Genomic DNA, 25536 nt, shown 5'->3' with positions numbered 1-25536 from the left:
TTAACTAAAAACACTTTAAAATAAAATTGCTCTGAAAGTATCTTATTATTTGTATTGAAATAGTGGCACATGCTTCTTGACACTTTTCATACATTTTGTGCATTTCTTGATAAATCTGTTTCAGAGAATGTGATGACGATTGTCTTTTTTGTAGCCTGTGTACACAAATAAGGTGCACTCTGTACCTACAGCACCAGTCTTAAACCCTCATGCTTACTGCCGAAGTTTCTGTGTACCTACAATGTTTAACCCAGTCTGCATAATATAATAATTTTAATGAATGATTAATTGCACTTCTGACTGTATTTGATCACCAAGGTGGTCTCCTCCTGAGAAATCTGAAATCTAAAGTCCAAGTCTAAAGCAAGGAGGATGACTCAAAATTCCTTCGCGTTCCATTCACCATCTTATTTTTAATTCCTCTTACCCCCCATTAACAGACCTTTAGTCTATTGCTTTTCACTCCATACTTTTTAGATCTCCTTTTGATTCACGTGAAGTTTACAAGTTTGTAATTGTTCCAGGTATTGCTCTGATGATGTGGAATACATTCATAGTGAAAAGGCTTTCTTCTGCTACCTATCTAATGGACAAGGTGAGTGCAGTATTGTGACAGTATTTTTGAGGCTGAATTTTTATCATTAACTGAAAAGTGAAACTAGTATTTTTAAACCATTGTGTTTGTGGGTTTTTTTTAAAAAGTTTTGGAATATCTTTGATTCAAGCATTGAAATCCCTCTGCTTGTTTATTATGTAGCTCACTTTTGGAATTGATGAAGGAATGCATTTTTTAAAAGATGAAATCTGTGGAATGATCAACAATAGGCAGCTTTAAGTAATAGCTGATCAGGACTGGCTGATGTGTACTGAGGGTTTATATGCAGTGTTAGCTTGTAATTTTTAAATAAAAAGTATTGTGAAGCAGTTTGAAACTATATATGTGTGTGTCTATAAAATTTTAAGTTAGAAAACAACAAATAAAGTGTTTTCCCTGTGCCTGTTTCCTAGTAAGTTATTGCCATGAAACTTTCCGGTTCCCACAAGCAGCAGCTTTACCCAGTGTTGTGATCCAAGTTCTGCATGTGTGAGCTCTTATTCTGCAAAATACAGAACATTTTGTGGATGTTGTTGAGCATTCTTAACTATCGCCAGCATTGTAAATCAGCTTCTGTACTAGTGTGCATCTTGTTCACTATCTGTTTTTTGCACATATTATTACCTCAAGTAAATATCATGTAATGACAAATGTTACTCACTTTTAATAGTTCTTTTAGGTATGTTTGAAGGCTGGGAATTAGGCCTCAGGGTTTGTGTTATAGAAGCAGCAGCACAACTGATCTCTCACCAACTTCCAGAAAAATATGATTTCTAAATCTATTGGCACTTAATCAGTCCCAAAAGTGACAGCTGAAAGTTGTCTTGAATTCAGACTTCGAAACAGTATGATAGGTCACTTGAATTCCAGTTTAAATAATCCCTTAATCCAGGACTCTGGCATCTCACTTCAGCTGTTGTGTAGGCTCTGCTGTGGTGTTGTAATCATGACTTTCATTTTTTTTTGTTCTACGGGAGAGCTTCCACTGATGAGCGTGTGCTTCATCACGTGCAGCATGTGATTCAACCTGTAGAAACTCGACCTCATAGTAATATTCCTAAACAGGTTGTGATTTAGGTGTCTCTTCTGAAGAATTCAGATGGGCAAAGCATGAAAACTGTGTCATAACTTTCTTATTAGACCTTCTCCACTGCAATGAACACACTGGAGCCATCACTCTTCCTGTGTCCTTATGCCCTAGTGTTTCTTTCTAATGTCACACTTAGTATTATAGCTCTAGTCCTGGATTATAGAATTCACTGGGCAATTTTTAGTGGCCTTTTGAGACTTGAATGAGGACTTTGGGGGGGCCTTATTTCCAATCCTAGACTTTTAGGAGGATGAACCAAATATTGGCATCAGTGATGTTCATTTCAGAGTTGTGTGATCTGTATCAAATCTTCTGTTGAAAGCGAGCTATGCAATGTGTTGCATTCTGTAGCCGTAATGAACTAACTATTTTCTCGTTTTATAGTAGGAAAATACTAAATAACAATTTTAAATGCTGGATAACAGATACCTTATGATGAAAACTATTTAATTATGCTGATTTTTTTTTTTTTTTAAACAGGTTGGAAAAGCTCCAAAGGACAGATTATGCAGAAGGGCAAGTAATACTACTTCTATCTAAATGGAAAGAAAGAAAGAAAGATGCCTTAATTTTAATACCAGTTTGTGATTTGAATTTCAGAAAAATTCAAAATACGCCCCTAGAGAAAATGTTATTAATTTTAAGAAATATAAATGAATCTTTTTCTGACAGAGCAAATTCGAACTGTAGGATAACTTCAAATATTATAGAAGGTAGACTTGAGACTATGACTAATTACTACTCTTTTTCATGTGTAATTTCATTAGTTAAAATTTTTTGGAAGACATCTGATATGCTCAGAAAATAAAATTTACTAAACATGATTACTTGAGGAATTCAGTCTTCTTTAGAGATACAATATTGTAAATGGCTACATTTAACTTAATTCTTATTTTTTCCCTGTTATTTCTAATTCTTTGTTGTACTTAAGTGAATATCCGTTTACCTTTAAATATAATAGGTTAATAAACTGAGCTTAACAATGTGTTATGTCAACAACTGTCTTCTCAAATATACAGAGCTAATAAAAGCCTGTTTCAATTCCAACTGAAACGCTTTAAATCGTACTGTTAACAGGACGTAGGTATGGGTGACACAGCAATGACAGCTTTTCTTGGCTGCTGTTCAGATCTTCTGCAAACGTTGCTAGAGGTAAATTTTTATTTTTCTCGTAGAAAGTAAGGAACTACTTGATTCCAATTTAATTTTAAATAATATGGTTATACTAATTTCTGTACCATTCAGTTCAGACAAATGTTCATGAACTTTTAGAAAACATGACATTTTCTTTTTTAATTTTATTGCAGATAAGTTGTGATTAAAGCCGTGTCTCTTGCACAGAAAAGGCCAATATCGATGACATTTTGTGCGTGATTGCTTCTTTGTGTTGCCCTGGCAGGCTGACGTTAGCAGTGATGAAATGCAGGCCCCTGTCTTAGACACCGAAGATGCTTGGATGTCGGTGGAAGGACCAGTATCGATAGTGGAACTCGCTCTTGAGCAGAAACGCATTCACTACCCCCTGGTCGAGCACCAGTTTGTGTTATCTATGATCTTGTACGCCATCATGAGGTTTTCTCTGAAGAGCGTCAAGCCTCTTTCGCTGTTTGATAGCAAGGTATGTCTTCTGAAAGCTTGTGTGCATACATCTTAATATTGCTGTCCTTCCTCTTGGTATTTGTAATGCACGCTAGCTTTCACTCTTTAAACAATCCATGCATAATTTTATGAAAGACATTTACTCCACTGTGGTGCATTAATGAAGTTGTCACCAGAATTCAGGCTGAAACCCAAACTTTGCGCTTGTTCTGATGAATAAAAGATTCATAGTGACCTCAGATGCATGAAAATCAGCTCCTTAATGATGAGCTGGCCTGAAAATACTGCATGGTAAGAACACTGAAAAACAGAGTCTTCTAGTTGCTTTGAGAAGTGCCAGATTAAAGAAAACATAAATATTTAAGGTCGGAAATGTTATGTTCTTGTCACTGTTGTACCCATTATTGCTGATGATTATTCCAGAATTCTGAGCATCTTGAAGAGAATAAAGAGATTGACATTTAATGCATATAAACAAACAAACAGAAAAAGTCACTGCATTTAAAATGCAGTATATCTCTAATTGGAGTGTGACCCTGATACAAAGCAGATACCACACACTGAGCTTTCCTCTTCCTAACTCTACTACACCACAATTCTAAAAAAAAATTGAAGTACTGGTGTGGACTGTCATTTAATTCCTTCTGGGGAGAAAATGATTTAGTTCTGTAATACTGTGCTGAAGATTTCTTAATGATTTACTAGAATTTTATAAATGCAGAATGTTACTCTCCTTTTGCCATAAGTTCTTGTCTGTGTGCCAGCTCTGATGAAGCAGTTGGATCCTGTTTTAGCATTTTACCATAGATCAAATTCCATCATTCTTACGCCTTTTTTTTTGGCTTACTTGTTAACAAAAAGCATTATACTATACTACCTTTTGTCACTTAAGAATGCACATTACATCTCGAGTAAAATTAAATTGTGTTCCTATGCCTCCTTTCTTTCACCTACAACTCTTATTCTCAGCTGCTGCCTTTTTGCCATCACTCATGCAAGATTCCCATTTGTTCTGTGAGCTTTATGTGAGAATTTCTAACAGGCCTTTAGAGACTCCTGGCTGGTGACTGCAAAAGTGATTAAAGGTTTCAAAGACCATTTCTTACTTTATTTCTAACATGGCAAGTCACTATCTAGATGTACACGTTCATGGCTGTTGTTTAACATCAGCATTTTTTGGTACCGGTTTCCCCACTCCCTGCTTGACATCGAGTGTGTCACTGCTGGAACATGGTGGGCTCAAACAAGGGCTATCACATGCCATCATTCAGCGGTTTACCTAAAATTTGATTAATCTGTACGAAAGACCTTAAATTTAAGGGGCGTCAACTATATCATTAAGTAGTAAAGAAGATGTATTTTTCTATCAGCTGCTTTGCATTTCTTCCTACATATTATGCTTGGCATGTTGGTCTAGAGCCTGGGACCACGAAATGCATCCCAAATCTCAGCTCCAGCTGGTAGAATATCAGATACTTAATTTAGCAGGCAGGTAGTTTTAAGTTTGAAAGCAAATCCTCGACATGTTATGATTACGTGAACAAAAGTTTGTTTTCTGTTCCTTTAACTTGCAATATTAATTTTTGTCCCCAAAGACAAGATACCATACAAATGAAATGTAAAAAATAAGTGGGCTTCTTAGTATTGGATCAAAATGGATTACTTTTATTCCCCTGTATTTCTGAGGGCCTGACTTTGGTTCTCAATTTTAGGGCAAAAATGCATTTTTCAAAGACCTTACTTCAATTCAGCTGCTACCTAGTGGGGATATGGATCCAAATGTGTTATCCATACGACAACAGGTAGGTATCATTTTTGTACTCGAAGTTCTTAAACTGCTAAAATTTCAAATAATACTGAAGTAACTTGAAATTTCTGCTTCCAAGTTCTTGGTCAAAGTTGTGAGTGCAGCGGTTCAAACACTATGTTCATCACAAAAGGCCAAAGATGTCTCAGAAGAGGAATTGTTTCCTTTTGAAAAGGGGAAGAATTGGCCAACTTTGGCTGTGGACCTGGCTCAGTATCTTCAAGTTTCTGAGGATGTGGTCAGAAGGCATTATGTCTGTGAGCTGTATAGTTACGGGATGGATCATCTTGGTGAAGAGGTAATAAAAGCTTTTAGCGATTATAAATCAATACAGCGTTATGTCAGAGATTCTGCTAAAATTACTTTCTCACTTACTTAAGGTGCCTGGAAGGGTTAGACAAGTATTAGCAGGCTCAAAGAAAATCCCCGGGCTGAAAAAGTCAGAGGCCGGAAAAGTACTTTTTCAAGACAGATGATTTACTTCTTTCCAACAGGAATCTGTGTATAGCAACTAGTGGAAACACGAGAGGGAGTTACACTACTAGTCTGAACCAGTACAGCCTTTTTTATGGTACTATATTTGGTAGTTTCAGGAATCTGGGTTTTTTGCTTGTAATATCTTGTTTTCCTAAAAGTTTACTAGCCCTTGGACAAGAAAAATCCCTTCCGTGAGAGGAAAAGCAAACCAGAGATTATATGGAAGTGAGGAATATGTTGCTGCATTGTAAAGCAGATCTCCTGCTAATCACTGTGTAAAGTACAGAGTAATTCTCTGCCTTTGTTCTCTTTTCTGCTGTTTTGAGGCATTTAATAACGTGTTTTATTACAGTATCAGGTAACACAAGAAACAGTTTCGAAACTATTTGTCCTTTCAGTATCGAGAAGCTTTTTTTGATACAGCTTCTCAAGCCCCCAGATGAGTTGTGTCTTGCTCAACTGGTTTCTAGTTCCTTCTGTTTTTCTGTTTTCAGGCGTTTCTTCAGGTGACTGACAAAGAAGTGCTGGCATCGCAGCTGCTTGTGCTGGCTGGGCAGAGACTGGCCTTTGCTTTACTTCATACGCAGACGAAGGAGGGTATGGAAGTCCTCGCTAGGCTGCCTCCAACACTGTGTACTTGGATCAAAGCTATGGTAAGTTAAGCTCCATTTAGGAAAACAGGCTGATTTTTCAGAAGCTTCTGTCCACCAAGACAGAGATTACATCTGAATGGCCCTTTCTTATTAGTGGAAACAAGAGTTAGTTCTCATTTTTCCTGTTGCTCTTTCATGAACGGTAAAAGCAGTTTTGTGGGTCAAAACACCAGCTTAATTGAGTTAATAAACCTTGGTAATCTGTTTTATACAAGTTTGAAAGGGCTTATATGCAGATGATCACCTGTAAAATTACTCTAATGCCGTTTTTATTTTATATAGGATCCCCAGGAACTTCAAAACGTCGAAGTGCCAATTGCAACGACAGCGAAGCTGGTTACCAAGGTCATCGAGCACTTACCGGAGAACCACGGGCAGTACAGCCTGGCCTTGAACCTGATCGAGGCCGTGGAAGCCATCGCATCGTGACAGCGCAGCTCTGCTGTAGATGGAGCACGACAGTGCGTGATGTTACACAACGAGGCTGAACCTTACAGAAGTAGTAAACTTTTGTGTGGCTCTTGTTAAAAACACCGCTCCCCATCTCAGAAGGTAATTTTAAATTGGAGTATATTTTAAATTCTGCACTAGTACAAAGATGTTTAGTTTTTAGTACACTTGTCAGTATCTGAAATGCTTCGTTATTTATTTCTGACTTGAGCGCTTTTTGCGGTAGTCTAAATTGGATATATATTTGACAGCAGTTTTAGTCCATTTACAAAATCACATCTTGTGAAATTCTGTATTTCATGCTGGCAGTAACTGCTGCAGTTCCAATGTTCCATGTATGATTTGTTTTTCAAAACAAGCTGTAGAATTAGACCCGAGAAAAACATCAGTCTCTGAAATTACCATGTAAAGCCAATGCTGCTTTTTCAGAAGCTCGAGCTGGTGTTGGGCTCATGCCTTGTAACCACATTATATGTGACAATGACGACTGCACTAAACGTAGGATGAAATGTGCTGGGGCCTTATGCAAAGGGAGAACAGCCCACACTCAGAAACAGCTTGGGGAGGACAATCCAATTCTCCAGACACAAATACGGACTCAGCTTTTAGTCCGGATCTCCCAGTGTTGTCTCTAGGCTGCTGGGCTTCAGCTAAAACTGGATTTACGTCCTTTATTATTATGCTCTGCTGAGTTTAAGTAGGTCAAGGAGTGTCTTACTGTAAGGTTGTTCCCCCATCTTATCACTGTAGAAGACGTAGTATGCTATAAATCTCTGCATATGTTAACTTGTAGTCAAAAACTGCTTAAGTAGGTGACCCAACTTCACTGATGATCTATAGTACTTACTACTTTAGCCTTAAAAAACCCACTTTTATTTACAGTACCTACAGGGACTCATATAGTGAGTATCTTCACTCTTGGAGTGGTATTAAACATGATTATCTTTCATCAGTTAGTAATGTTTACTTTCTACCTAAAGGAAGCCAGGAGAGAAAAAAATTGTTGTGAACTGTTTTTGTCTTGAAGTCAGCTGAAATTGCTATCTCCATCTTGTGACCTGCTCCTCTTGCGTTATATGTAAGAAACATTCATAGTATTCTGCCTGGCTGGAGACAGAATTTGGTCTTACCTTTCTGAAGTATGTGCTGCTGTCATCTAAGGGTTAGATTCCCCCTAAAAAAAAAGGTTACAGAGGTGGCTTGTTCTATAGTCTCCTTCACGTGTTCAGCATCTGCACTTTAATGTAGCTGATGAAGGCTTCTTGAAATGTTTTCATATTAAATGTGTGACTTCCTGCAGTGACAGGAGATCAGACAGAGTAAATAGCAAGAATTCTAATAAGTGGCCAGCCTTGATCTATGTTTTAGGTACTTCCATAACTGAGGTTAAAACAGCTGCAGGGGAAAAATGGGAGAAGGCAAGACTGTACGGGTGGCTTTACCACCTTGCCTGACAGCACTTCAAACTTCTGCAGAAATGAGTATGCCAGAGATTTGGTCATTATGGAACCTGAGGAAAACCAAAAATACTTCTTAGTTGCATTTACATTCCTGTATCCTGGTACAGCTGTGTGAAGGATTTTACTGTAACTGAGTATCATCAGAGCGGACACACTACACCAATCAAATCTGTAATGTATTGTAAGTAATACTCTGTATATAGTGCTATTTTGTGTCTAATTTGCTGTGGATTTGTGTAAATTGATTAAATAAAATTTGAGGTTTCATTGTGTCTTTTCCTTCTGTTTAGGGAATGGTGGTCACCACCTTTTCCTCTTCTGTTCTACAAGAGTAGACACTCCAGGAGAGAGAGGACTGGTTCTCTGGGGCTCTGCAGAACTACCTGCTGACAGTATAAAAATTAAACAATAGCTGTTTTACTGTGGAGTTTCATTAAACGGAGGTGAACTTCAGAAGAACACAGGCTGCTAAAAATAAGTAGATCAGTCAGTTATTTTGAACAACCCTTTTTATTAAGCTGAAAAGTGATATACACAATTGGGTATATATACATAAGCTTCTCTCCCCAAATACATGATAATTCTGCTCAGGCTGGGGCTTAAAGCATCTGGTTCTACAGGCTTCAGTACCCAAACCTTCTGTTGAGCTGCTGCTTTTGCATACCTCTGTCCTTATGATTCTGGAGCAGCTTATGCAGAGCTGTTTCCTCTTCACGTGCTCCCTTTCCCTGCAATGACTTTGAGGCACCGCGGGCAGGGAGTGCTGGAGGAATCGGAAGTGTATCTCCTGCAGCGAGGGCATTTTGCTTTGGCAATTGGCAGGGCTATAACTTTATAGGAAGATTCTTCGCGGATATCACCACCTGTTGAAGAAAGCGTTACTACTGAGATTGCGTAGGTGGAGTTGGCGCACTCAGATATTCAAACAAAGCCAACAACGAAGTATGCGGTAGTGCAGAAAAGAACCAGAGCCTGGCTGGAATAGTTCTCTCACCTTCCAAGTTGATCAGAAAGGTCCCTTTGGTGATGTTTGCATCTGCAGGTGTTTCTTTAGGTAGCTCACTCAGCAGGGTTGTCTGGGAAGCCATCATTATTTCATTCAGCTGTGAAACACTAGAAGTTTCTTCAGCCTGCAGTGCCTAAGGAAGAAAGTTAATTTTCAAACTTGCAACCTGTTTTTTGTTCCTAGAAAACATTACAGCAAAAGCAGAATCACTGCGTATGTGACCGCAGTAGCTGTCGGAGCCTTGTCATGATGAGAACACAAGTTTGTTTACACACGTTAGTGCCTTTGTGTGTCTAAATATAGAATCATTTTGGTTGGAAGAGACCCTCAATATCATTGAGTCCAACCGTTAACCCAACATTAATAACTAAACCACGGCCCTAAGAAATCTCATCTACACATCTTTTAAACACCTCAAGAAGATGGTGATTCTCTGATTTTCTGGAAAGTACAAAGCAGAAGAAAGTTGATAGAAATTACTATTTTTTTGCACAGATAGCACTTGGCTTAGTTGCCTTTTTTACCTCCATTAATTCAAAGAGAAGTCCAGGCTCAATTACAATGACGGCTTCATATTCCAAAGCGTTCTGGCCAGAGATGGACCCAAGGAAAGAGTCTCTCATTGCACATGCTCCTTCTATGGCTTCCTCAATGCCAGGCTTCTTCCACGCTGAGCTTGCGTTAATCCAGCCAGTACGAAACACACCCTCTGAGTCTGGAAAGCAAAGCAAACAAAGGAATTCCTAATTTAGTGTCTTTCTGGTCAAGTGTTTATTACACGAGTAAAAAATAATGGCGTATCTCTGTATTTGTGTTCCTTTTAACTGTGCAATTAAATAGTGCACTAGAAGAAGTCCTTGGAAATTATATGTGCTTTACCTTTCTTGTAAGGGAGGTACTGAAAAACCTCCTCTGCCAAGTGAGGAAGAATTGGTGCAAATGATCTGACCACTATGTCTAAAGCGTGTGCTAGCACAGTTTGACATGAACGACGCTTGGCATCTTTTTCTTCTTCACAATAGAGCCTGCAAGACAGAGATGAAAGTGTTTGTATGTTCATGTTACTGCTACTGCTCAAGAGCTGTGCTTTGCAGACTGCCACTGAAAGGGCGGAAGTCAGGCCTAGCTTGTCTTTCTAAGGAAAGCTTTTCCTAATTGCCCTTTCCCAGGCAAGCTCAGTGGCACAGCTATGTGACCATTTGCATATTCAGCCACATTTCGTCATAGGAAAGGAGATTTTGTACATGGGATGTTGATTTGCTGCATTCATATTGAAGAGAATGTTCTCAGGGAGCTGAGCCTGCAGCTCTCTTAGCCCTTCCTTTTAGTTCATCTATACAATTGAGCATTAGGGCTTTTTTCTTTTTTTTTCCCCTTTACTTGCATTCTGGAAAATGAAGATCAGTAGAATCCCCTACCTCCTTCCTCCGTGAGACAGCCCTGTCAGTATTTACCAAGCTATCAGTCACATCCTTAGATCAGTCACTGATCCTTAGATCAGTGAAAAACATTATGTTGCCCAATAAGTGCTAAAAGCTCTTCCCCCTACCTTCCCAAATCCAGATGCACACACTTCTAGGCAGAAATAGACTCAAGAATCTGTCTTTAAGACCATTTAGTTTTAAATGTGTACACTTGATTACCTTTTAAAATGATTCAGTACCCCTAGCAGACAGAATATAGAAGCTGAGTGATGACAAAGATACTCAGCTGAAAGCAGCTAAACCTGTGTGCTTTAGTGCACTAAAGAACGAGACACAACTGTGAAATATTCTGAGAGCGAGCTGTAGTCACTCAGCTTTTGCCTGGGAAGTTACTACCTCCATCTCTAACCGATTAACTTGTTTTTTACTCCTTTAAAGGCAGAAGTAATGAACCTACCTGTCTTTGATTATGCTGAAATAAAAGTTAGATAAGTTTCTGGAACAGAACGCTTGCAATAATCGAACAACTTTGCTATAATCGTATTCTTTGTATGCTTCTGTAACCTAGAGAGGGAGCAGAAACAGGAACAGTGTATCAATTTTCATCCATGGTATACAATGACAATGAGCTAGAACTTAGGCAAACTGTAACGACTGAAACAAAGTCTGGGAGAATCTTTTAAATAAAAGGTTATTGGAGGGGGGAAATAAAAAAAAATAGTCTTAATTCAGGTAGCAACGAGAACAAAGAAATAATTTCAATTCAAATTTGAGGGGAGAGGACAGTAGCAACCCCAGCAATTATGTCCATATTTTCTCATTCAGCAGAATGCTTCGGAGTGACAGAAATGACTAAATTTTGGGCTACAGCAGACTTCCAAAGCTCTACAAGGTTTGGGTTTGTGGTTTTTTTGTTGTTTTTTTGTTTGTGGAATTTTTTGTTTTGTTTTTATATCCTATTCTAACTATTTCTGAAGACTTTTAATTTGAGGCCTTGGGTGGGGGGGAGTTGGAAAAACTGGTCCATGTCAAAACCAAGTTAAGAATGTTAAAAACAAAGCCATCCTCTCAAAAAGTTGAAATAGGCTTAAGAAAGCGCACATTGCAAAGAAACCTTTGTGGTTGTCGTTTGCCTACTTGACACATACTCTTTACTCATACACCTAAAGAATGTTCCTTAGAGGGTATAACCAATGAAAAACATTATACATATATTCACCTAAACACAATTTACCCTTACCTTGCTGCCATAATCTTGCAATAAATGCAACATGTATTGATCTACTATGTACATCTCTGAAGCAGGGACAGAATCGGTTTCTGGATTGAAGCCAGCCACGTTTCCCAGCATGAAGCGTAGCGTATTCCGGAGCTGGGAACGAATCAGGCAAATTGAACATTAATGGCCTGCAGTTCAGACGAAACACAAGATGATAATATTCTGTAATGAATTAACTGACGCTGGTTGTTTTCCAAAGTGACTGTCTGAATAATTACAAAGTACCAAGTAGAACATATGCCAAAAGGACCTATAGAAAAGTGGAAAGACTGGCTATTGTCAAAACATGCTGCAAAAAACCCAGTCTTTTCCTTAGTATACTATTTTATCCACAGATGTAAAGAGCAACAGTACCTACCTAAATGAGTTTGGAAAAGCTTTCTTTACTCTAAAAGCTGAAAAGCCTTGCAATGAATTCTACTCGGCAAACAAAACGCAAATGTAAAGAGGACCTGTCATTAGAATGAGGAGCATTAGAATATTTGCCTCGTACCTTGTTGATGTCATCTCTTGCAGCGTTAAGTACAACAGGCCCAATCAGCACCTCGGTGAAAACATTCGATTCTGCCACCCACCAGCGGAGAACGTCGGCACCGTACGGAGGATCTGTGGTGTGGTCCTGGGTAGAGACAGAAAAGCACACGAGTGAAATTGCTGGGGGTCCTGCCCCACAGCGAGCAGCGCAGTTCCCTGCTGGCAGTGCTGTGGCCACAGCTGTGAGTGTGCCCAGAAGCCACCGGATTTGGAGGCTTAACGGTAAATCTTGCTAAGAGGGTAAAGCCAGGGCTACAATATATACTCACAGCAATTGCCTGTGTGCAGGCAGTGCTAGAACTCAGCTGAGATAAACTCACCTTACAGCCTTGAATCCTTTGAACGCTTAACATTAAAATAATCATGTTAATATCTAAAACTACACATTTTTTTTCCCTTTCAGATTGTTTTTCACCTCAATTTCATCTCTGAAAGTGGCTTCTGTCCTTTTTGAAAGAACAGAAACTCTTGTGTGTTTTATTGAATCAGATAAACAAGTCTTTGTGAGGGCTGATTCTGTTGTCTAGAGCAGGAGTGTCAAACTCATTTTCACCGGGGGCCACACCAGCCTCACGGTTGCCTTCAAAGGGCTGAATATAATTTTAGGACTGTATAAATGTAACAAATTCTACTAGAGAGTTGCAAAATCTGCTTAGCAGCCTCAGACAGAGCAACAGCAGGACTGGGGAGGGAAAAAATTCAGAGCATCACCTGCAGCGCAACCCCCCAACCACAGAACGAAGCAAGTTACCAGAGCTGTGTATTCACAGCCCAGGCTGGCAGCAGACGGATCGCTCTGACCACTGGACTGCCAGGCCCAGCTTGCACATTTCAGTTAATTCGAAAACAAAGGTTAATTATTATATTTTTTTTAATCTGCCCCCATCATTCTATCAACAGGGTTCTCAAGTAAAAAGAAACCCTTCTACACCTTCTATATAATGCACTTTCTTTTCCCTTAGCACAGAAAAAGATGGTTTGTCATTTTATTTAGGCACTACAGCTGAAGCAAAACAACTCAAGGTTTTTACTCCAGCAAAATGGAAGAGCAGTGTAGCCAAAGTCTAGAAAAGCATTACGGAGTTCAGCTCCAAGACAGCTGCAGAATCTGGTAGTGAGAAATTGTAACCAGCGATTCTAAGAAACTCAAAAGAGCTTGACTTACTTCGCCTCCATTGATTACTACATCAGGGTCAACCACGTTGCCAATAGATTTAGACATCTTCTCCCCTTTCTCACCGAGGGTAAATCCATGAACTACTAGAGTCCTGAAGAAAAAAAAAAATCATGAAAAAAAAATCCCAGGAAAAAAAAATCTATGTTAAGAATATATTTCTAACAAGAATACTCCTAAGTCAGAACATACAGAAATCCTCTATTTTGGTAAGCCCGAGGCTTCATCTGTTGAGTTCAATCAACCATGAATATGCTGCACTACCCTCCGAGTGGTGCCTACAACTCTATTTTCCTCATTTAGTTTTACCATGTGAGCAACAGATTGTTTGCAGACACCCAGGGCACACGTATTTCAGATGAATTAAAGATGAAAGTATTATTTACTCTTTAAGCCAACACGTGTCCAAAAACAGCACACTCTCCTTGCAACTGACCCGCATTCCCCTTCCCTGTGCTTTTCATCTTCAAAGGAACAAATAGTCACAGCTCCAGCATAAGACATGCACACAGTGATTCTGAATTCCTTACAGCCTAACACGCAATTCACACGTCTGTGATTATAAGAGATTTTCCTACTGCATGTCCCATAGAAATTATGGGAATGAGAGAGATGGCAGAAGAACAGACCTGTATCTCATACTATAACAGGATATATCTGAATCACTGAGAAAGAAAACATCTATTAAAATTATGATGGAAAAAATTTAAACAATAAATCCATTACAATCTAACCTGAGAAAAACTTTATACTGAAAACCTATGAACATAAATCAGATACTAAGCAATGGCTTGGTTTCTCTTGTTTGCACACTAATGTCCACACTATCAAAAGCATGATAATAAGTGAACTAGCAATGTGTTTGCAATCCATTCACTTACTTATATGGTGCTTTTTTCCTTGTTGCCACACTGGTTAATAGAGAGGATTGAAACCAGCCTCCCAGTTGGTCTTTTCCTTCAAGGTATGTATCTGCTCTTTGCTCTGTACCTTTAAAAACAGAAGATTTTTTTAAAAACCATCAGCCTAAATCTTTAAACAATTAATACAGAAAATACTTACAGAAAATCTCTGTAAGTAAAACTTATTCTGCTCTTCAAACCCCGTAGATGAGTTGCTTACACAAACAGTGTATGGTTACTTCAACATGATACAAGTGATTCATTAGTATCACAATTTTTTTTTATATCCAAGAATTGCTGAACTCCAAAATTTAACAAATAAACGTGCTTTCCCCCAAACAAAATAATAAATTTTGAAAACGGAGGCTTAGAGCGCTTCATAAGAAGTTCTCAAAATACTTCCCAAGTACTCTCAAACCAACCGAAGGACCCAAGAAAAGACCACATACTTTGGAATTAATAAAATCCACGCTACCACCTAGAACTGCATCAGTGGGGAATCACTCAGGATACAAGTCACAGACGTAACCTGCCTGACCGGCCTGTGTAAAGCATCAGGGATTTCTGGAAGAGACCAGGAAGCTTTGGCAGTGACTGCAGCTCACCTGCGACAGAATTGACATTTCTGGCCACTGGTGTTCCAGGAAGATTAAAAAATTCAGGAAAGGATTAATACAACATGGGAAACAGCCTCTCGTGGGAGAGAGGGGGGCTGGAGGAGCTTAACCCGGTGAAGGCTGAGTGGAAATATTATTCCCTATCAAAACACGAAGAGGAGGAATGTTGGAGAAGAATAACTGGAGCTGCTGAGTACTGTGGACATCAAAGAAAAGGGGCTGCAGGGCACACAGCCCGGCCCTGCGCTGAGCAGACGCTGGAGCAGAAGCGCACACGCAGCTTGCCCGAGGGGCTGAGGCCAAGCTTTGATGGTTTGACTGGTGGGAGTCAGTCGCCGTACAAACGGGTGCAACACTTGTTGACTCGGGCAGTGCCTCCCGGTCCTAAACGAGGTCACCAGAGTGAGATCAGAATAACGTGGAGCACACAGAACATGCAACTCAAAGCGTACAAATGTGCAACGTTACACGCGTGTTTGGCCCGAATTAAGTGTTGACTCTAAAAGTTTGTGATGTAATTTTCCAGATGCTCAGACAAAAGTTTCTCTAGTCATTTTTTTAATCTAGTAGCTCCTTTTAATCCTCTTTCCTCCTAGGACCCCTGAAACAATGCTGCTTTCTGCTGCTGACACGCTGGATTTATTTGTTTAACTTAATGGAAGTTTCGATATTTAGAGCCATCCTGCAATAAAAGGAAGTTCAACATTACAAAGGTCAAGGCCATGCGGCTCCAGCTAGCACAGGAAAAACCTGTGGGTGGGTGTTACAGTTTTTTTTTACACATTCGCTTATTCCTTCAAGAACATCTACAAAGAGCTTGGGTTTTAAAAGGAGAATAAGTAGGGATCAACCTTTGTATTAAAAGACCACAAAAATACTTGTGAGGACAAGATTAAAAAATTTTAAAAAAAGGCATTTTTGGTAAGGAAGAAAATAACAGTGGAAAATCTGTAACAATACATTTGTTATTTACAGCTAGTTTACTAGCCACTGGTTTTAGAAAGGTGAACTTTTCATGGAAATGCAAGTAATTACAACTATAGAGAAGAATTTAAAGAAACAACTGATTACAAACGGCAAACTGTATTGGTCTTTTCTGGCAGCAACTAGAGTACATCTGGCGGGCTGGCTAATGTAGCTTACAAATTTAATGGACGCCCGAACATTTTATCTCTGTAAAATACAAACAGGGGTTTTGCATATACGAAACCTTGTAAGTGCTCATGTAAGTCCTCTACCTCATTTCATTAAAGTTGCGATGGTTATATATAAATTAATTCAAACACTGCACGCATTTCTTTGCAAATGGAAGAGCACGTCTGACAGCCCAGAAGAGACTTCTCAGTTGTTTATTTTACACTGAGTTATAGTACATAGGTCGTTAAGGAGAATTACAATTACGATTTATGATCCTTCTGGTTCATAACTTTGATCTTACAGACTTTGACTTTTAGATGAAAAATCTTATATTTTAATGCCAGGAATGAATCAACTAAGATAAATTCAAGTCTCTCAGTCAGCACAAAAGTTTAAACACTTAGATAGGTAAGCTGTAAAATAATCACATTCATTCAGTTAAATATTAGCCAATAAGATAGGGAAAAAAAGTTATGATGCTGAAAACTACCATCGTTGCGATACAAAACTATGGGTGAAAAGCTGTGTGACTTTTACCAATGGCATATCGCATCACAGTATGGTCCGGTGTGCATTTTTATATGAAGTATTTTGAAAAATAATAATCTCAAGTTTGTAGTGCAGATGGAACTCTGCCCATGAAATGTCAAGACCCATAAGAGAATTTTAAGACAAAAGAATTCTCTAAAATGGCTACTCCAAGGACAGCTACTGAAATAAGCACTGAACACAAACTGAATTTCAAAGAAGAAAAAAAAAAAAGTCGTAGGCACCACAGCATTAAGTATTCAAAATCAGCAAATGCTTCTGAATCAGATTTTGCTTTCACCACACCTTCTTTTTAGAGGCAGGGTATTAACACTCCTCTACCTCACAGCAGTACCGTGAAAATGAATTTACTCATGTGCAAAGTATTCAGACTTAAAATTCAACATTGCATAAAAGAATGTGGAAACAGTTCTTTCAAAAAATAAGAAAGAATTAGATTAAAAAAAAGAAAGGATCACATAGCACAACAATAAACTGTTCCGTGAAAACAGTGTTAGGCAAACAGAGCATTAACGAAGCAAGTCATATGCCAAAAATCCTTTAGTAGCAGTGGGGTTTTTCAGAGCACGTTGCACTTGCGGATCTGCTCTCGATGGTGCAGGTGGGGCAGTATTTATTTTACACACAATCTAGTTATAACTGAACATTTTTGGGTTTGTGACTACGGTAGCTGAATCTTTGATCTCAGTGTGTAAGTCGCACCTTCCTACCTGCCACGCTGCTGATGTAGAACGGTTTGGTTAATTGGTCATTTAGCTAGAAGTGGGACCTTTGACACACCTCGGCTGGAAAAAGGAAGCCAACCATAATTTAATGAAATAAAAGAGCAACTTTACGTCATCTCCATCAGAACTATGACCAGTCTCTGGTAGGAAATGCAGCAGGACAAGTGTTAGAAATACGCCTGTATCCATGTGATTTAGGTCACTGAGCTTGCGGTCACTGAGCAATTCCTTTAACCTGTTCAAAACCCTCACATTGCAGAATCTCTCTCTCCTCTTTTTCCTCACCCCTTTCCCAACCTGCCATATTTTTTAAACGAAATCTGAGAGGCCATCAGCTCAAGGGGTGCATTTCATACCCACTGCATCTCATCTACTAAGCTCAGACATAGCTAGTCCAAGTCCAGTGAAAACTCAGGCCTAAGTTCTGAAAGTTGCAGAGGCACTGAAGACAACAACTTATTTTTGCGAGACTGGAAGCGGCAGAGAAACCTGGAACACAGTTTATTCCTGCTGGTTACTAACAGACAGATCACTCACTTCTAATTTTCAATAACTTGAGTTCATGGTAGAGTGAAACGATTCTAAACATTAGTCATAGCATCACAGGATGTCCTGAGTTGGAAGGGACCCACAAGGATCGTCGAGTCCAACTCCTGGCCCTGCGTAGGACAATCCCAAAATTCACACCGTGTGTCTGAGAACTCATGAGAAGGCAGGCGACAGATGCTGTTATCGCTCATCTCCTGCTATAGAACAAACTGGCAGCACTTCACAGGGAGCACGCCAGCTCCCATGTGCCTCTGTGCTCTCACGAGTTTCAACCACAGGAAGTTTCTCTTCCCGTTGTGACATCCTCGAAGCAATTTTGGATTTCTCTGTGGATTTCATCCATTTCTTTCCGCCCCAAGAACACTTTGGAAAAGAATCCCATCGCTTAGCCTGTTTCTAAGCCCTGCCAATTATTTTTATTGACACAGGAAGAAGTTCTGCAAAATGTTTGAACAGCTGGAATATATTGGGAAATACAAGACAAAACTATTAATTCAACAACTTCTGCATTTTTCGTAAAGGGTCAATCAAAACAGTAATTTCATATGAATCACTGAGACTGCACTTCAACTCCTGGCAGTGGCTGGGAGCCTCCACTCTAGAGGAGAAAAGGTAATGCAACTTTTGAGTCATTTCTGAAGATAAAGAGGCTTCTGAGATCACACTGCTGGTTAGTCCTTCCCCCAACTTTGAACCAGTCCTGGTGGATAGCACAAGGAGATGCCTTACACACCCCAATTCCAGCAAGTTTCATGAAAATAAATTACTAGATAGAGAAGAGGAACTTTCAATGGTTCCACGAAAGAAGTTTGTACTATGAAAGAGCCAACATTTATTAGAAATTACAGAACCTATACAGGAGCCCTACACAAATTAACAGTGAATCAAGAAATACTAAAGACTTTGAACATTAATATATGTAAAGGTCTTCCAGAAAATGACTGTTTGCTGATGGTACTATTGCCTGACCACGTTGCTAAGAAATAAAACCTCTGGTACTAACGCGTTTTACAATTCAACAAGATTGTTATCATGCAATTGTGTACTGAGGGGTTTAAAGTCCAACAGACTTGATGTATGGGACCAGATTCCTCCTTTAGAAAAGACTCCTGACTTCAGGCTATCCTCCAGACAAACAGTGTGTATTTTATATATTTTTACACAAATATGTATCTGCTGCCTGCTGAGTAGCAACTACTGGCAGTAGGAGCTAAAAATAGCATATAGCAAGTACAAATATTTTAAGTGAGAATATACTGCTTTAGTTACTGAAAGTAATCAGAACTGGAAAATATACCTACACTCTTATAATTAAAGAAGTTACTTATATTCAGCGTCTCATCTCAATTTTTTTATGCTTCAAATAGCATGCACAAGCACAAACTGAAATTTGTTAACTGAAAATAATCTAAGAGTTACCAACTAGCAACAAAGTACCGTAGCTGTGTCATGAAACTTCTATACTCAAAACAAGTCTGTTCCAGTTAGAAGATATATGGTATGACACATAGCAGAATGAGTCAGAATATTAGAAAAATCTCATCTTCAACTACACTGAAAATGAGTTTGCCAACATTAAACCCTTATCTTTACAAGCAAAAGCAGTAAGAAGTCACAACCAGTTTGCTGCTGGAATAATCTAACTCAGTTTCGCTGCTACCAACATCATCACGCAAAAGTCACATTTTGTTCTCCAAGTATTCTAAAAGATAGATCAACATTTTAATTCTGTACCTTCCAAAACATGAGCCCAGGAAGTTCCACTGTCAAACCAGATGTCTAGGACATCCTGTCCCTTGACATAATCCAAAACATCACGACCACCAGCCTATTGGAAAAACAATTATTAAATAACGCAAACAGAACACTCTGTATCATCAATGCTTTTCAAAGACAGAAATAAGGTAGATTGGGTTTCTGGACCACTTTTGTACAGGGTCTGCTACCAACTTCGTGAGTGAATACCAAATAATTTAGATAATTTTTCACAATAGTTTTCAGATAATTACTGATGAAAGCCCAAAACAGAACAAAGAAAGATGACCAAAAAAACTGAGATGGCAGACTAACACCACAGCTTGTGTGCTAGCTTAAGAACACAATTAATAAAGGGAGAATAAAGAGTTAAGAAGAACTAAATGAAAATTTGAATCTCTTTTAATGACAAAGACTTAATATATATTTGGGCTCATAATTTGGTTAATCAGGGTGTCACTTGCCTCCTGAACTAAAAGAAGGAGGAGGGAGATCTCTGCCCTGAATTAATGGCACAAATCTGATTGTGTGTATTTTGCCATACTTGGATATCGCTTTCTAAATATTCCTTTCACAGGACACCTTCTCATGAAGGTACAAGACTGAAAAGCATCATGGGACTATATGAAAGTTTTATATTCTTTCCCATCACTGAACCATCTTAAGCACTTTCTGTATTTGAAGTAAAAAAATTACCTTTGCTACAGCCTCTTTTGATAATAGTTGTTCAATAGGAAGGGTCCACCATGCATCTGTTCCTTGCTGCTCCACTATTTTGATGACATCTGTGATAGTTTCACTGGGTTAGAAGGAAAAAAGGGGTTTATAAATTGATGAGTTAATTGTACCTTTCTGCAAGTATCCCAAATCCAAAGTGATGAAATATACTGATAACAGATCAAGCTACTTAAACCTGGGATTTTCCAGCTTCTAATACAGACAAGCCTCCAGAGAACTTTCTGCCTGTATGAAGAAGACTTCCTGCCTTTGTAGGATGGGTAAGCTGTGTAAAACCTGGATATACAAAAACTTGCGTGTATTCCAAACAGCTTTTCCTGCAAATACTCAATAACTGGGACCTCAAAAAGATGCCAGCAGCTTGAGAACTTATAAAATCCCTTTCACTTGTTATTTCTTGACCTTAGATTTACAGAAACCGAACAACAGCTTCCACCCCTCTCCAATATTTGGTCTTTTTGACAAAAGGCTTCTTTTCTCCACTGCAAAATGAGATCTTGAGAACTTCCGTGGAAATGGAGAGTTAGGTAATGGCAGCATTTCGAGTAACATACAAAAATATTAGACTCCTGGTTGTCTGGATCCCCCCTTTTAGCAATCTATTTTTCAAACTGTAAGAAACATATATATAAATACATTAATCCCAACAATATGGGAAACTGAAACTTCTGTAACCCAGTAAAGGAGTGATGTAAACAACCATTCAACATACACTCTGAAGGCAACATATGGGTTTGTATGGTATAACATCAGCCAGGACAAAGGTCCTGGAAAAGTAGATATTATAGAAATAAGAAAAATTAAAAAATAAACTAAGCATTTCTTCTGATGTGAACAGATAACGCTACCACAAGGCGTGCACTTCTGTCTACTATTTATGACACATTCAATCGTTGTCCCCAGTAGGTAAGGCTATGGGGAATTGATTTTTAATATCATTTAATGCCAAGTCTAGACATAAATTAAGATATCTCAAAAATACCAACACCCCCCCCCCCCCCCTTTGCCTTGCTGACTTACAGAACACTTAATAAAGAGGTGATTTTTAAGACCAATGTTCTGGCATAATCACCTTGAAAATACAAATGGCAGATCTAACTTCTTTAGTATCATCACTTTGGTATTCTGTTTGGACTTCAGCACAGTATTTTTTCTCCACTGCTCAATCAGTTGAGCTACATCACTACAACATTTAGGGGACTCTTACGCACACAGATTTTAAGCATGAAAACCCATATTTTCCAAGAAGATATAGAACAAGTTATTATTTAATTACATGACATGAGGTGCAACATTAAGAAGAAAATGCAGTTTTGCTCTTCATTCCGGGAAGAAAATGGAAATGATGGACCAACAGTTTTTTATTAATGAATTAATCATTGAGTAATCAATTTACCTCTCAAAGTAAATTCCTGTAGAGCATCCCAGTAGGTTTTCTGGAGAAAAAAAACCCCAGTAACACTCCAGCTAGCATGCCACCACCATGCTTACTGTTTCAAGCTAAAATGGGTATCGCTCATCTTCCAGTTTAATGATGATAGGACACAATTTATGGCTTTGTAAAATACCTGCTAACATTTATCTTGGTGAAACAACATTTAGGAGCTCTGGTTCTGAATAGTATCGTTTCCTTCCACAAATATTTGCACAGAAGCATATTTGCCTATACTTCCAGTTGTGAATTGTTACTTTTCCAAGACAAAAGCAAACGACTCCAGCCCTGGCAGATTCCTGGCAGACAGCTGATAAGTATCCCTTACATCTTGCCTCCTTCAGGCTAAATCTCCAAATTCAGAAAGCTTCCCGGGGGGAAAAAAAAAAAAAAAAAGAAAAAAGAAAAAAGAAAAAAAATCAAATAAGCCAAGGAGAAATTAGTTTGTCTTAGCCCAGACTAAACTACTCCACTGAATTTGTCTCTCTCTTGCAAGGTCAGTACCTTCCACTGAAGAGGCTGGCTTTACACCCAGACCTTCAGCCATGACACAGACCCTACCACCTGGGAATATTAAAAAAAAAAAAAAATTAAAAAAACTACAACATTATTTTTCACTCCTTGCCAACAGAAGTCTCCATCTTTGATTCTTCTCAAATAAACTATCAGTGTATTTTTAAAGACAATTACAGATAACTAGTTGGCTTCAAGTTAAAATTTCAAGAGCTCCCTCCACGGTCTCAACGCCTTCCTGTAACCGGCCAAGTCTTATCCGTGGAAATCGCCAGGAGAAGCCACAATAGCTGAATTAAAAAGAGGATAATTTACCCTAAAACATGCCTACTACGACATAAAATATTACTGCATGTTGAGTGATTCATGGAAGAAGTCAATCAGTGTTCAGCTAATGGCTCTGGCATCAAAGTAGAGCCAGAATTTTTTTCTAATCAAGAATCATACCCATAACTAGTACAGAAAAGCTACCAGCATGCCCTATAAAGCAAATAGAAAATTTAAACAGGAATTAAGCTTGTCTTCCACATAACTTTTCCATATTGCAAACACACCTCAGCAGAGGGACATAAACTCTAGTGGCAAATTCATTTCCAACCTATAGATTTTTAAAGCATTCAACAGGTATTTGATGACATCAGTGTTTGTAGAGATTTTTAAAAGCTGATAAATGAAGCTAGGGACCCAAACTAACAGCTACCTTGGAGAAAATACTGGAATATACTCTTAGCAAACAATGTTTTCCAACAACTGTCTGGATTCAGTTTGATCACAGCAGCAATCTCAGTTTGCCAGATGTTCTAAGCTTTAAGCAAAGGAAATACGGTCTGAAGTGCCAGCAGCTTTCTGACATTGCAGCTGTTAATGGCAGTGACATCTCAATGGAAGAGATAATGATTTAGGTCAAGCCTATCACACAAATATTTGGGGAAATTAATGGGGGGGGGTGGCACACCTGAAACACTGTGATAGTGCAAACTGTGTCACCTGTGGTGAGGGTGACCTGTGCTCCTTTCCACTGGCGATGGGGACAAGAAGGAAACACAAAATCTTGCTATCAGTCTCCCTTGGGAAACCATCATAAAACGACCGCCTTCGTTTACAGTAAGTATTGCCAGTGCCACACAACAGTTGCCTACCATCGCAGAGGCGCATTCCTAAAAAACACACTATGCACTGACCTCTTACCAAGTCTACTGCTGTGCAATGCGAAGGCTTATATTGTTAACTCATGAAGGGCACAATTATTTTAAAGACGCATGTTTGTGACATGCGAACTAACACATACAATTATGCTATGGGTAGAAGTTTTCGGACAACTAGAAGGTCAGATTTGTGTCATCAATCACCTACAAGAAATAAAGAGTCAGTGACTGTGAAGTCAACTTCTTATTGACCAATATTCTCAAAATTCTATCATAGTTTCAAATCAAGTAAAGAAAAAAAAATTAGCAGTGCAAGCTTCTTTTCCTTATATTGTTTCCCTACTGAATAAAAGTGAACATTAACAAGCAAGTATTTTATACAAGGAGACAGTTAAGACCAAAGATTTCCAGGATACCATTTCAACAAATACTTTTTCCTCCTACAGTTTGAAAAACCCAAGACAAACAACAAAAAAATCCCATTCCTCTAATCTTTTCCCAGGATCCTTATGATTAACTATAACCACAAGAGAGAGAAGTAACTTTATTTAAGGTACCTGTATTGTAAGGAGGAAGATTTTTGCAAAGTACTTTTATGCAAGGTCCAAGTGAAAACCACCTTTCTCAAATAACTACTCATCACTTTATAATCTACGGGCTTCACCGTGAGCATGATAATTCTCCGAGTTAGCAATAAACACCATTGTAAAACTTTGCCCTGTATTCATATGCTATCTGGAAAGACTTGCATTACGTGTCACTCGCTATGTTTTAACACTGGAAGCCCTACGACAATTCACGCTACCACGACACCAGCCAATCACTCCGAAGTCTGATATTGATTATGCTGAACACTTATTTAATGTGTTAACAGAAATTAGGCAGCATTAAGATATAGTCGTGAGGAGAAGAATACAGTGCCTGATGTTCTCTCAACCTCTTTTCAAACGGCAGTAAAGAGGGCAAGTCAATCTTCTTTGTTACATGAACGTTGATACTTCAGCAGTAAGTACTTAGGTTAAGTTGCTATTGCTTACAAGTCACAAGTCTTAACATTTAAAAAATCAAATTAGAGTGCAGGGTAGATCTATTTCAGAAACAGGTGTGGGGTTTTTTATTTGTTTGGGGGGGGTTTTGTGTGCTTGGTTTTGGGGTTTTTTTTTTTTCAGTTTTTTTTTTTTTTTTTTTTTTTTACATTAAGTTACTTGTTAATCAAAGTCATAGAGAAGAGGATGAAAGTTCTCAGGCATTAGAATAATCTTTGTAATAGTACTTATTTTTAACCAGTATCTGAACAATGAATTTGTAAAGTCAAACAGTTATTCCATGAGGTCAGGTTAAAGTTAGATACGTCTCATGTTTATGACCTGGTCTGAGCTACTACTGGAAATACAAAAAAATCTCGTTTTACTTTTGGATCTCTTTCTCTCTTCCATCAGCTACAGAATTTCCTAGAATCAGAATGCTTTCTCAAGAAGTCTACTAAGTTCTGAAAGTTGGTAAAATTATAAGCATTTATTTGTGCATGTATTCTATTTAATTCTATTTTTTTTTCTCCACTTGTGCAGAAAAAAAAAAAATAAATCACACGGACTTTTACCTCTGTATTCTCATAATTCTTACTGAAAACTGCAATAATGGAAAAAATGTTCTCTTTTCTCTCTCAGGTAGGTGTTTGTTTTTTTTTTTTTTCCTAATTTTAAAATTCATCATCACAATATGATGTTGTTTGCTCTACAGGAGTAGTTACATTTACACAGTCCTAAAATTACATTCAGCCCTTTGAAGGTAACCATGAGGCCGATGTGGCCCCTGCTGAAAATGAGTTTGACACCCCTGATCTACAGAAAGGATCTAACTTTCAGTAGAGTATTCAATTTGTAACCTTATAGAACAGTGTCATATAATCAAACGTGTTTTAGGGTT

General features: G+C 38.5%; 2 protein-coding genes across 4 annotated transcripts in view; one reads left to right on the top strand and one right to left on the bottom strand.

Moving 5' to 3' along the window:
- The window catches only part of RAB3GAP2 (RAB3 GTPase activating non-catalytic protein subunit 2), a 48878-nt gene extending 40480 nt beyond the window's left edge, over positions 1-8398 (top strand). For all 3 annotated transcript variants that reach the window (XM_065632335.1, XM_065632336.1, XM_065632334.1), the window contains exons 28-35: positions 525-595; positions 2166-2201; positions 2763-2837; positions 3085-3303; positions 4997-5086; positions 5171-5389; positions 6063-6221; positions 6504-8398. In XM_065632335.1, the coding sequence (XP_065488407.1) occupies positions 525-595; positions 2166-2201; positions 2763-2837; positions 3085-3303; positions 4997-5086; positions 5171-5389; positions 6063-6221; positions 6504-6650 (1016 nt within the window). In that variant the 3' untranslated portion in view covers positions 6651-8398. The remainder of the gene's footprint in view (positions 1-524; positions 596-2165; positions 2202-2762; positions 2838-3084; positions 3304-4996; positions 5087-5170; positions 5390-6062; positions 6222-6503) is intronic.
- A 224-nt stretch (positions 8399-8622) lies between these two features.
- The window catches only part of IARS2 (isoleucyl-tRNA synthetase 2, mitochondrial), a 28433-nt gene continuing 11519 nt past the window's right edge, over positions 8623-25536 (bottom strand). The window contains exons 13-23 of the mRNA XM_065631332.1: positions 20479-20581; positions 19762-19855; positions 14430-14538; positions 13540-13642; positions 12334-12459; positions 11802-11933; positions 11019-11125; positions 10017-10162; positions 9662-9852; positions 9126-9270; positions 8623-8994 (exon numbers count right to left, since the gene is read on the bottom strand). Coding sequence (XP_065487404.1) covers positions 8843-8994; positions 9126-9270; positions 9662-9852; positions 10017-10162; positions 11019-11125; positions 11802-11933; positions 12334-12459; positions 13540-13642; positions 14430-14538; positions 19762-19855; positions 20479-20581 — 1408 coding nt within the window. The 3' untranslated portion in view covers positions 8623-8842. The remainder of the gene's footprint in view (positions 8995-9125; positions 9271-9661; positions 9853-10016; positions 10163-11018; positions 11126-11801; positions 11934-12333; positions 12460-13539; positions 13643-14429; positions 14539-19761; positions 19856-20478; positions 20582-25536) is intronic.

Source organism: Caloenas nicobarica, chromosome 3 (genome assembly GCF_036013445.1).
Source record: "Caloenas nicobarica isolate bCalNic1 chromosome 3, bCalNic1.hap1, whole genome shotgun sequence".
NCBI classification, from domain to species: Eukaryota; Metazoa; Chordata; class Aves; order Columbiformes; family Columbidae; genus Caloenas; species Caloenas nicobarica.
The sequence above is the reverse complement of the archived record's forward strand: the minus strand, read 5'-3'. Positions and strand labels throughout refer to the sequence as shown.